Here is a 12,802-nt window from a genome sequence, read left to right as displayed (position 1 = left end):
GCTGCATGGGGAAGGAGAGATGGGGACACTTCTCAACCTCAGAGCTTAACACCTCTGCAGGTCACACAGCAAGTGCTGGACTGGGCCAAGTTTTGGGTGCCAAGACGGCTGAAAGTTTGGAAATCATCTCCTAAGTAGACTAAATTGGACAAGTTTTGTAACGTTTTAAACCATTCTCATTCAGCAATAGAAGTGAACTAATAAGGTAAAATTACTTAGGATTTTTTTATTTCTATTTTATAAAAAAAAACAACAAACAACAAACCCTAAATTTACCACAAGTTATTTTACTGTCTAGATTGTGCCATCAAAAGTAAAAAGGAAAAAAGAAAGAAGAAAGAAAAGTTCCCAGTTTAACTCTGGCACAAGGAGTTTCACAAAGTCCATTGCCAGCAATGGACAAAGGGGGAATCATTGGTATGACAGGGTTTTTTCTCTCAGCCAAGCCTCCTCACTACTTCATTTGATCAGGGAGCCAGACATACTCAAACCAGGGGCATTGCCACTACAGTGTTCACAGTGTCTATGGCTCACAATACATTTTGCCTGGGAAATGCATCTAGATTTCCTTGCCTGGAATAAGACACTTGAGTTTAAAACCAGAACTCTCTTCTTAGGCTTATAGCTAGAGGGATTAATTCCTGTGATGGAACAAGTAACATAACTTACCCAACTTAGAAGTTTACTACCATGCCTGAGCAGAACACACGCTGAACTGTGACACTGCAGTGCCCTGCATAACAAAGGCATCTTGTTGGTACCACACCAATGCCCTGCTTCCCCTCCATCATCAACACAAACAGCCTCCAACTGCTCTCAGCTGGAAGGTGGTTCTGTCATACCTTGGCTACCAGTTCCCAAAACAGAGTTCTCTCTATTACTATACAAATACTGAAATTATCTGAAATGACCTCTATCTTCTGCCAGCAACATTTGTAAAAGTGTGCAAATAATTCTTATTCAGGGTCCTCCACCCATACGCAGCTGTAACCTTACCTGTCCCAGGTCCTGCCCTACTGGGAATGCAATAAAACCCCACTAAAATAATGGTTGTTATTTCACAGAATCATTTGGCACTTTGTTACTACAGTTAGCTCTTCGTTAAACTGTTGGAGAAGTTGAAATACACAGACTGTAGTGCTGGAAGCAGCCACAGGCACAGGCTCTTCTACACTTGACCCTGGTAACCTCAAGAATTCAACTGCTCAAGTCACTCACTGTCCTTCAGAGTGAGGCACTTTTTCTTGCATTGAATGTTTGACTTCAGCCATTCTAGCTGGTATAATGTCTTTAGGTGAGAAAGGGTCAGTGTGACACATCACGTCTCCTCAGCCTCGAACTAGCTGGTCAAATAAGCCCCATGAACATCTGACAGCACTGTTCTCCCCTAGCAGCTTTCATCTTCTCGGAACAGCACTTTGGCAACTCCAGGTGTTCATAATCTTCCATTTGAATCCTATTTAAAAATCCTGTATCTTCAGTGTCCTCAGATCTGATTACTTGTTCTTCTGATTTCATTAGTACAAATGGAGCACATAAGAAACTGGGGAAAATAGCTCTAATACTTAAACTCTGACAACTCCATAGGTTGATGGATTATTTGCTTGGGGGGAGAAATACAACATATACATAAATGTATTTGATACAAAGAAAAGAAATGTAAAATAAAAAAGTCAAAGGCACCAGCATAACTTCCAAAGCCCAAGTCAGAGCACAGATACAATACATTTTTGAACCATCCACCGCACTAAGCACATTATCCCTTAAGCTTCTGGCCAACAATTCTAATGGGGTAAAAAAAGAGCAGACAGGAAGACAGCTGGAATTTTTTTTCTTGCCCTGACTATAGCTGATCATTTGATCATAAATAAAGTATCTGACCCCTAACTACATATCCATAAACCGACATCCAAAGACTTGACCAATCATTAAGTTTCTACAAAGAGGCCACATCTTTGATTAAAAGTCCACAGAGCACAGGCACATAAGAAACAGATGAATACTTGTCTTCCTCCTCTCTCCATATTTATCTTAGAAGTGAAAAATGTTTCAATACATTACCATGTTTTAAGTAGCCGAACTGCCAATCCTACAGTACTCTGACAACTAATCCATAAATGAAATGACAGGCAAGACGCACATTCACATTTGTCACACTCACTGTGCATCTTGTCATATGGGAGCTTTACTAGAGTGATTTAAAAATAAACAGGTAGAGGGGAGGAAGAGAAGTGTGAAAGAGATCAGCAGGTAAAATTACTACTGCTCTCTGAAAGCTTGAATCTGTCATTCAAGTATTGAAAGTACCCAGACAAGGGGGTACAATGAATGGGAGCTGTTACAGCAAAGTCGTTAACAACCCTTAAAACCTTGGGCACATTAAGTGGCATTTCTAAGGTTTCTGGAGGGAAATAATAAAAGGAAAAAAAAAAGGCCAGTAATTCAGTCCTCAATTCCTTCTGGACCCCAGACAGGGATCGCTGGAGTCACCATAATTTATTTTGGGCATCCTCTGGATGAGAGTTTCTTCCCTTTCACAGACGTGTGTTGTCCCGTGTCCCACCCCTCCAATCCCTTCCCTCCCCCAGAAGTGTAAAAATTTCATATATTATAAAGATTTGTAAAATACAAACGAAAAAAGGATGAAGGCTGTGGCAGTAATGTTAGCGGTTACTCTTCATTGCTTCTTTGGCTGCCAGGATCAATGGCGTCAAGCTAGACAGAGGTTTGGCCAGTTTCAAGAAGGGATGCTGCCAGGAACAGAGAAACACAGTGAACTACTGAAAGACATGGTTTAAAACGCCAGTAAAAGCCATGTATCTACACAGCCCTTTTCATTCCGAGATATGAAAAGCAATGCAAATGCTGCCAATGCCCAGCTCTTGAAGGGACAAATTCAGAGCTCCTCAAGCCTGGAGAGGGGCTTTTTACAAGGCCGGGTAGCGACAGGACAAGGGGGAATGGCTTTAAACTGACAGAGGGGAGATTTACATTAGGTATTAGGAAAAAAAAATCTTCCCCGAGATTGCTGAGCCGCTGGCAAAGGCTGCCCAGAGAAGCTGTGGCTGCCCCATCCCTGGCAGTGTTCAAGGCCAGGCTGGATGGTGCTTGGAGCAACCTGATCTAGTGGAAGGTGTCCCTGCCCTGACAGGGGGGTTGGAATTAGATGAGCTTTTAAGGCCCCTTCCAACCCTAACCATACTATGATTCCCAAAAGAACCTAGGCTTTTCCTTTTCCAGTAATTCACTACAAAGAGGTTTCCTGACCAAAACATCTCTTAGTCCCATTCTGCTCACTTCAATGGCTCTATTACAGCAAGTTCATAAATTGCTGGATGCTTTAGTAGTGGAAGAATGAAGACATTATTGATGGAAAGACTTCAAAGACTTCAAAGTACACAGTACAATCTTTCATGACTGTAGCTCCTACCAACTACTATCCATCAGAGTACTCAGAGGAAGGCACAAAAAAGGAGGGCACCAGTCTACAGAGTGGTTTATCACAGGATGACCTTACTTGTGGTTTCTGTTTCTAAGACTGTGAGAAGAAGCTGACCCTCACCTGTAGCAATTCTTTGGCTGATCCTCTTCTCTCGACATCCATCTCCAAACATCGGTTCAAGAAATCCCGGAATATTGGTGACAGTTTCTCAGGATTCTGCAGCTCTGGCGTGCCATTTGTTGCTATCAAATATAAAGCCTGTAAAATGAGGAATATTGTAAAGATTTGGCTTGGTTATACATGACACCAAGTCATCACCTGTTCTTGCTAGTAGCATAATAATGTTCCATATCTTTTGGCAACAGATACTTACCTTTGCAAAGAAGACATTAGATTCTGACACAAGCAGCATTTTTCATAACCTAATGGATTTATTTTCCCTAAACTATCACAGAAGATTGAGTTCAAAGACCAGTGTTTAAGTTACAAGCAGGTCCTCATCTTCTAAACAGACAAATTCACACTGCAAATTCAAGACAGCCATCTTCCTTGTGGAGGAGTTTTCTAGCCCTGCTGAAGCTTGTTTTATTCAATTCATTTTCTTTTTAATGTAGATACTATTACTGAACAATTACTGAAACCATTCATATGGTAAACACCTGCAAACAGTTACAGGAACATCCAGGCTTCTTACCCTCAGGGGGTTTTCGTTGAGGTATGGGGGTTCTCCTTCTACCATCTCAATAGCCATGATGCCCAGAGACCAGATGTCCACTTTAGGGCCATATGCTTTCCGTGTGACCACTTCAGGAGCCATCCAGTAAGGAGTTCCAACCATAGTGCTCCGCTTGCTCTGCTCTGGGGTGATCTGAGCACAGAAACCGAAGTCGGCTGTAAGGTAACAGAATTGTAAAAGTTAAATTGGTGCACCCCGAATAAGTGGCTGCCTAGAAGACTTCCCTAATACTACACATACATTTTACTCCTCTACACTTGAGCAGGGTTTGGGGGGTGTCTCCCCACTACATTCTCCGTGTTACACAATCTGTCATACAAGATAGATACAAAACCTGAAGGTGTTTAAGCAGGGTAGAATTCCATGGAATGAAGATAAAGCTTTTTGTTCTCTGGAGCAGGCACAGAAGTATTACTCTGCAGAAGAACAGTATTTTGCCCAGTCCTTCATTCAAGGATCTTAGACTGGCAATAGCCAGAAAAAGTAATCAAGCAGATCTCAGAAGGCAAGTGTTCTGCACATGGTATGTTATACAGCCTGAACTAGAAAAAAAAACAAATCCACAAACCATGGCTTCTGCCCTGCTAAACAGATTTTATTTGTGCAGCTATTGAGTTCAACATTTCACACAATAGGCCACCAAATACAGGTACTACAGCTGACAGAGACATAGAAACAAGGCTTCAGATAAGTGAAGTGCTAGCCCACTCAGCAGAAGGAACCTGGACAAACAAACCTTTTCACATGGTTAACTACCAAAGAGAACAACCACACTCAAGAAAACAAGAAAAGTCACCTATTCCTATAGCCTTCAGGTGCAGCAGCAATGCATGTTCCATCATGTTACTTTATCCAGCTGCAGCACTCCCACTTCCCAGGCATGTAAAGCATCAATAAGAACACAGTTAAGGCAGGAGACAGATATTACCTTATCATTGACACTAAGTTTGAGAGAGAGAGAAAAAGAGAGAGAGAGAATTTAAGATTTTGAAAGTGTTATGCCAAGCAGTGCTAACAAAAGAGCCACGGTCAAGAGAGTGCTAAGTTGTACCAAGAGGACAATTTAACAAAGAACTACCCCCACCCTGATTGTCAAAATGCTGCCTCAAATAAAACAGAAACATATAAATCAAACCTATAGGAGTCGACGAGTTCCATCTTGGCCTTTCTCCAGGCATCATACTCCACACAATGCACAGCTTATTTCAATGAACACACCAGAGAAGCAACAGCAGTATACATCTCCTGACCTACCAACCAGGCCTTCAGCACGATGTCACCAGCAAAGACAGGCAAGATGCAGAACACAGTTTCACCAACCAGCAGCGTGTGTAGGTATGCACTAGTGACAGGCAGCCTGGTGCCTCTTTCTTCTAGTCTCTTGGAAGCCAGGCTCTCCCAGAGAGTAGGAAGAGCTTGAAAAGAAGGTGCAACTTCTTCCACTCTCCACCCTAAACAACTGCTAGAAGCAATACAATCACACAACCAAAGAAGAGCTAGTCTCAACAGTGATTACAGTACCTCCCCTTCATACAGGACATTTTTACAGCTGACTACGGTTTTCTCCTGTCTCTCCTTCCTCTTCATCTTCTCCCAGTCTCCTGGAGCTGATGCTTCTTTACATAAGCTGCTAACCTTGTCCTTTTGCCACTCTGCTTTGACTTTATAGCTCTTACATTTTTGAGCCTTCTCCAGCTAACTCTTCTCAGCTACATCCTCTATCGTAACTATTCACTTGAGCTTCTGAATCTACACAGCTTATGCACAGGTACATCACACCCTTAAAAAACATAAAACCTATGCAGGTGAGCAGCGCATCCAACAACGCTGGTAAACAAACCAAGTTGCTCCAAATCTTTCCTCACACTCCATCTCATAAACAATATGAGCCTGCAAACAAACTAGATTAAGGAATATTACTGAGATACATTTTCATGGCATTTCAAATGCCTACCCAACTGTAAAAACACCATCCCTTAACTCTTTGGTCACTTCATGCTTTGCACATTCCTACATACGAAGAAATAAGATAATGTACCTCTCTCTCAACAATCCTGACAGCTTCTTCAAGTGGTTTCACATTTTTTTATTGCCACACACACGTTTACACATACCAGAAATTGACTCACTGTATACAAGTCCATGCATGCATAACAATTACCTGAAAAGCAAGCAGTTTCTTTTGTCATTTCGTGATTATATTAATGAAAGTGTGTTACACTTTCAGTCCAAGAAAAGGAGACCCAGAACTGGCAGAGCATTAAGACTAGACTGCAACACAAATGGTTAATAATGTACAATTTTCTTGTTAGTGACCTTCTAATGAAAAGGGCAAAACATTAAAAGCGAGTCATTACAACCTGAAGAGACTAACAAAAGTTGGCTGCAACTTTTCTCTTGCAATCATTCATATCTTTGCTTCACTGTACGGTGCCAGTTACTTCACATTTACCAACATATTCATGTGGCAACAAGTTTGCTTCAACATCCTTCCGGTCAAATATGTTCACAGCCTTAGTGTCAGAGCCCTCAGAATTTCAATACCTGCTATTTGGGAGATACACATTTTATAGCACTGAATGAATTTCTATTGCTCATAGTCAATAAAAATTCACCTCAGATTTCCCTGCCAGCTCTCCTACCAATTTATACTCTGTAAGTCCAAGTTTACCGGGAAAGGGAAAACAGACACTTTTTTTCCATTTTCTGGTACTCACTTAGTTTAACAGATCCATCCATTCCTAACAGCACGTTGTCACTCTTAATGTCTCTGTGGATGACCTGGTTGGCATGTAGGAACTCAAGTGCTTGCAAGCACTGGATGAGAGAAAAAGAAAAACAAAACCAAACCAAAAAAGATACTCAGAAAATGGAAACACAATTTGTGTATGTGAACACGAATTCAAAAGTAGTGCTTATACCCTTAGCCAGTGCAGAGTACAAAAATACAACAGTTGTTATTTTAAATAACCAGTAGAGGAAGCTCTTGTGCTAAAAAATACCCTCCAGGTCTCATGAAGTCAAAAATCATTTAAACATGGAGTTTCTCGGATAGCTTAACACAAACCCATAAATTAAACTCATCATCACCCAAGAGAGTCTCAAAAATCCCAGATGTTAATTTTGGCACATTTTATGAATTCTACAAAGGAATCATAAAGGATTATGTGAGTGCTTTTTAGCCTGAAGTCTCAGCAGGAGGAACTGGTGAGACTTCTTTCTCAACATTCATTCAAATTCTCTTACAGTAAAGGCTGTAAAACATGTTCATGATTCAAGTCACTAATATTGGGTTTGCATTTTCTTAGATAAAAACCGTTCACACTCAGTTTCTGCCTGAAAACATAATGGAATTTACTTTTGCTATTTGAGAATAAAAGGAAAAGAATGTAATTGTGAGATTTTTCTCTTTTAATATAAGCAGAACATTTACCATTTGCAACTTGACATGGATGCAGTGCCCAGTGGGGTTTTCCATGTCTTCATTCACTTTAGCACAATAGCACTGATTTACAGAATGAAGCACATCTAACACGCTAAGCAGCAGAGTTTTGATAGTACAATAGTTCAACAATAGTAGATTTTTTTCTTCAGAAAAGTGAATTACTGTTACAGTAAATAGTTACTTTCAGTTCTCTGCTTCCAGCTGCGGTTTCCCTGGAAATCATTACCTGTCCATACACGTTAATGTACAAGTTTGCTTTCCATCCCCTCCCTTTGGGTGAGTCATCAAAAGCAGAAATCATGGCGATGTAGTCAAATGGGAGTTTTAAAAGTCTAAGTTTCTCCTGCACAGCAGATAATACAACTACTTCTGCCATAAAAAATGAAGCCTGATCTGGATGCCAGCACTCTAACTCAGGGCAGAAACCACTGATAAGTTGTGGAAGAGTTAAAAATTGCTGATATCACTTGAAAACTTCATGCAATCTTCATATTATTTCACCTACAATCTTCTAGAGAATTCTTTTTCTGAGAAATCATGTCACAGGACCATGGATTTCATGCACTACAAAAAGTACTAAAATGAAAAGGGAAAATCTGCATCAAGTTCATCTTTATTTTAGTACATGTTCCTTAAAGTATCCTGGTTTCATCACATCTACTTTCATGTTCTAAGCAGTTAACCTTCTTCCTTCTGAAAAACACTCCAAAGCTTTAATTCTTTTTTTTCCTCTTTTTTTTGTTGTTTTTTTTTTAAATTATATTCACACCTTTACCTTCTACACTACCTACATATGAATACTCAGTTCTCTTTTTGGTGCTTCTGAACTCTTTGCTAGTCAAAGCTAAAAAAGACACTGCTTCCAGCTGCTAAACTTGTTTGCTGCTCTTCCTTGAACTTCAGTTCTGTTTCTGTTAACATTGTCAGGACAAGGTAACCCAGGTACCAAACCCAAAATCTTCATCTGCTCCATCACTTAACATTCCCAAAACCTAGCTCAAAAACTGCCATAGCGCTTTTGTGTTACAACTTGTAAACTCCCAATTTTCTGAGTTAAACTAATTCTGCTATTTTCTGTAATTTTAATATTGATTTCTGCTCTCAGTATCATTTGTTATAATTCAATGGCTCCAACAGCAATTGCTGCCATTAGTCCTAACCTATCTATACTATAAAACCTAGGGGAATAGAGTGCACCTTCGTTCCTCTGTCCATCAACTATAATACTCACTTCTCTGCAAACAGCAGCTATCTGTGCTTCATCCATACAAGTTTCTGTGACCACATCTGTTAGCGAGCCTCCAGCCAGATACTCCATCACCACAAACAATTCATCTCCTACGAGGTAACTACAAACACAAAACAAAAAGCATGTCCGTTCACCATCAAGAGATCGAGAACTGAAAAATGACTGATAAGAGCCAGTCAATAAAGTGATACATAAGTGCCCAAAGACAAGAGTAAATAAAGTTAATCTCTGGAAGGTAGCCAGAAATGTACCTGCTGACAATAAAAGCTGCCTGCTTCTTATTACCTAAACAGGGAGGATAACACCCTACATGTCTCACACACAATCATGCACAACAGAAGCACTCCTCCAGCTATGCTCTTGTGTACCACTGATTCTCACCTACATACAGCATTGCATTCATGACAGAAGAAGCCTTCCTACTGAATGAAGACCATTCCTTATAACAGATTACTCCCTTCCCTGCCCCCCCCCCCTTTTTTTTTCAGATGACAGCAAATACCATTTCATTTGCTTGTAAGACCCTTAGGTACAAGAAGTCTACGTCTGTGCAAGTATGTCATGTTATAACCCCTTGAAACCCTGAGGGATGAAGGAATCAGCAGCTATCTGCATTTACCTGTCCAGGAAATTGACAATGTTGGGGTTCTTCAGCTCTTTCATTACCAAGATCTCATTAATAATCAACTCCTTCTTAGGCTGTTTCTGCAGGTTTATCTGTTTAATAGCAACCTGAACAGGAAAAAAGTAAGAGCAATCACTCAAACCTGAGTATCAAAACATTTTGATAATTCTTAATACAGTGAAAATTTAGAAGAAATTCTTTAACAGGATTAAAGGAGTTGAGCACAGCTTGCAGCTCGTAAGTGATTTATTTATTAGCATACAACTTAAAAGAATGCAACCTGATGAGCATATAACAAGCCTAAAGCAGAAGAGAATCATGTAGCAACTAAGAGAAGAAATATAAACCTTCCAATGCAAGCAAAGTTTTTCTATATTCTATTCAAATTAGTGTTTGGGTATAAGGAATGCTGGGAGGCAGAAGGAATTCCTCTCAAAGCAGTTAAGCCAATGAACTATCCCAGAGAGAGAGAGAGAGAGAGAGAAGGAAAGATAAAGACCTATCTTATTCAGGAAATAAGATAATCAGGACAAGTATTCCAGACTTTAAAATGGAGACCTGTCCCAGCTACGTTAGCTACAACACTTTCAGTCAGCAGTTCGAAGCTTTACAAGTTAACCAACCCATGAGTCCAAAACCAAACACAAGAACCAATATAATCTTGTAGACACAATCATTATCACATGGCCAAGAGCATTAAGAGAACTTGTGGCACAGAATCACAAAATAATAAAGATTGGAGGGGGCCTCTGGAGGTCATCCAGCCCAATCCCTTGCTTAAAGCACAGCCAACGTGGAACAGGTTGTTGAGGGTCTTGTGTAACTGGATTTTGAACAGAGATCTCAATAAGCAGATATTCCACAACCTCTCTGGGTCCTCTGTCCTGTGTTTTATCATCCTCACTATGATGGAAAAAAAATATTTCTAATACCTAACCAGAATTTCCCTTATGTCAGTTTATGTCTGTTACATCTGACTTGTCACTGTGTAGCTCTAAGAGGAGTCTAGCTCCATATTCTCTACACCTTCCCATTAGGGTGCTGAAAATGGCAATAAAATCCTCCTTGGGGGTTTTTTTTCTTACCTACCAATGAAAAGACCTGACTATTCTCAGACATCAAGCACTGAGCAAGCAGCATACTGCATCTGTTTAAGGCACAAACACTGCCATCAACCCAATAGCCTACCTGCCTGACAAGATGCAGAGGAGGCTTAAGAAAGGCACTGGACTGCAAAACTTGCTCTGCAGTCAGTAAAACAACATGAAGCAGTGCAGTATGTAAAAGCATATTAAAAGACAATATACTGAGATGATCAAAAGGCTTGCATTTTAACAAGAAGTGCTGCTCCACTACCACACTGGTAAATGTGGTTACTGTTGAAAGGGCAATTACTTATCAGTGACCTGAGGAATATTTACTTGTGGATAAGTTAAGGAAATCTGAATTTAAAGAGAAGCAGGCAATTCCTAAAATTTTAGTCCCAGGAGCCATCAATTTCATCAAGTGGGTTTGGAGACACCAAACAGTAATAGCAAGGAACAGGATGTGTGGAAAAGGCATTCTAAATACAATGAAAAATCACATGCGGCAAGCTGTTTGAACAGAGGCACATCCATCACCTTTCCTGAGACAAGAGTAAAGAACAAGTGGGCAAAGAATAAACAAAGTTATATTTCTGAAAATGCAGGGCATCACTGTCCAGTTCTTGAAGGGTTTTCAAACCTCCTGAAACTATTTTCAAGACCCATTTTTGGAAGACCTCACACCCTCTGCTTTTCACTGTAAAGAAAGAAAACTATTTTTAGCTTTCACCATCTTATTGCCATAGACCAGGGCACACACTGTTAGAAATGACTAGGGCAACACATATTCTGAGAGGTGACAGCAGAGCTGGCAACCACAGAAAGGAGCCCAATCAAATCATCTCAGCCACCTAGAGAAGGGCATTTATATCCATTATATTTCATTGCAATGAACACAGAAATCTTACCTCCTGCCCTGTCGCCACATCAATAGCTGTGAAAACTGTACCTGAAGCCCTGTGAAGAAGAACATTAAAGCAAGTGTAACAAACACGCACGTGAACAGACAAATCACAGACACAAAATTGTGTCAGCTCTCGATCCTGCAAGAGCTGTATCAAAAAAGAAGGCTATTAAAAGTAAGTGGCATCACAGAAATGCCAGTCAGGTCACACAAAACAAAACAATTACAAATATACTCTCTTCTGACACCAGCTTAGACATCTTGAATATAGGAGACAAAGTCATAGAACAACAGAATCATAGAATAGTTAGGGCTGGAAAGGACCTTAAGATCATCAAGTTCCAACCCCTCTACCATGGGAAAGGATGCCTCACACCAGACCATGTCACCCAAGACTCTCCAGAACTTGTGCTGTTCCCTATACTGAGATAAGCTGGGTAGCCCTTTCTATAGTAGATATTACTTCTCCCCCAGGGGAAGCCCGTCCACAAACACATATAGATCTATTCGGAAAGTATACAGTAGAAATTAGGCATATTGAAGTTGAAAAAGTTAGAACATGTATATACATTTTTTTTTTTTTATAACAGAAGGATTCAAAGGACCACTAGATGAGTAACTTAGCCATGACATGCCCTTACGCCATTCAGCAGTCATATTACAAAGTTGGATGAATGCACCTTACTGGGAGAGGAGAACACTAGATACACCCACAGAGAAGTTGCAGACCTATGCTTTTGCATTAAGAGACACAATGCAAAGCTTCCATCACTGTGTAAAGCCTTCAGCGCCTGTTTAGCATGGCTTAATACAGCCATTTCTGCCTGCTTCAGTAAGTGGTGGCTACGTGACAGTATCAAACAGGGAACAGAACACCCTTTCAAACACTGACTCCAGGGAACCAAAGCTGGGGTGAACACTTACCCCTGCCCGATTTTCTCATATCTGTTGTATTTTTTCTTGGGATCTCCTATGCTCACAATAGTGCCTAAAAAAAACCAAACCAAACAAACAACAATGACCAAAAAAGTCAATCCCACTATCCCCTTTTATTAGGACTGATACTTCCAAGATACTTCCAAGATAGGTCAAGCCCAAATATTATAGGCTTATGCATGAACAGCCAAAGCTTCCTGATTCAGTTCCAGCTGTGAATAGCCCAGCTTCAGGCAATGATTTTGTTATGTTATACTCTTCATGAGACAGGTCATACTGTTTCCTCTCGTATCTCCATTTTATTATGATCTTCTGTGTAGCAAAACCATGTATGAGGTTATGACAAATCTCAACTTAAGCACAGGAACTTTAACATAGTG

At 40.3% G+C, this 12,802-nt stretch overlaps 1 protein-coding gene across 2 annotated transcripts in view; it reads right to left on the bottom strand.

Moving 5' to 3' along the window:
• Positions 1-235: 235 nt before the first annotated feature.
• The window catches only part of PAK2 (p21 (RAC1) activated kinase 2), a 41,909-nt gene continuing 29,342 nt past the window's right edge, over positions 236-12,802 (bottom strand). For both annotated transcript variants that reach the window (XM_062606520.1, XM_062606521.1), the window contains exons 8-15: positions 12,411-12,474; positions 11,491-11,539; positions 9,492-9,604; positions 8,855-8,972; positions 6,896-6,995; positions 4,137-4,333; positions 3,563-3,700; positions 236-2,750 (exon numbers count right to left, since the gene is read on the bottom strand). In XM_062606520.1, the coding sequence (XP_062462504.1) occupies positions 2,664-2,750; positions 3,563-3,700; positions 4,137-4,333; positions 6,896-6,995; positions 8,855-8,972; positions 9,492-9,604; positions 11,491-11,539; positions 12,411-12,474 (866 nt within the window). In that variant the 3' untranslated portion in view covers positions 236-2,663. The remainder of the gene's footprint in view (positions 2,751-3,562; positions 3,701-4,136; positions 4,334-6,895; positions 6,996-8,854; positions 8,973-9,491; positions 9,605-11,490; positions 11,540-12,410; positions 12,475-12,802) is intronic.

The sequence above is a fragment of the Pezoporus occidentalis genome, unplaced genomic scaffold, assembly GCF_034315485.1.
Source record: "Pezoporus occidentalis ecotype Australia unplaced genomic scaffold, CSIRO_AGI_Poc_V1 ctg97, whole genome shotgun sequence".
Taxonomy (NCBI): Eukaryota; Metazoa; Chordata; class Aves; order Psittaciformes; family Psittacidae; genus Pezoporus; species Pezoporus occidentalis.
Note: the sequence above shows the minus strand (reverse complement) of the source record. Positions and strands in the feature narration are given on the sequence as shown.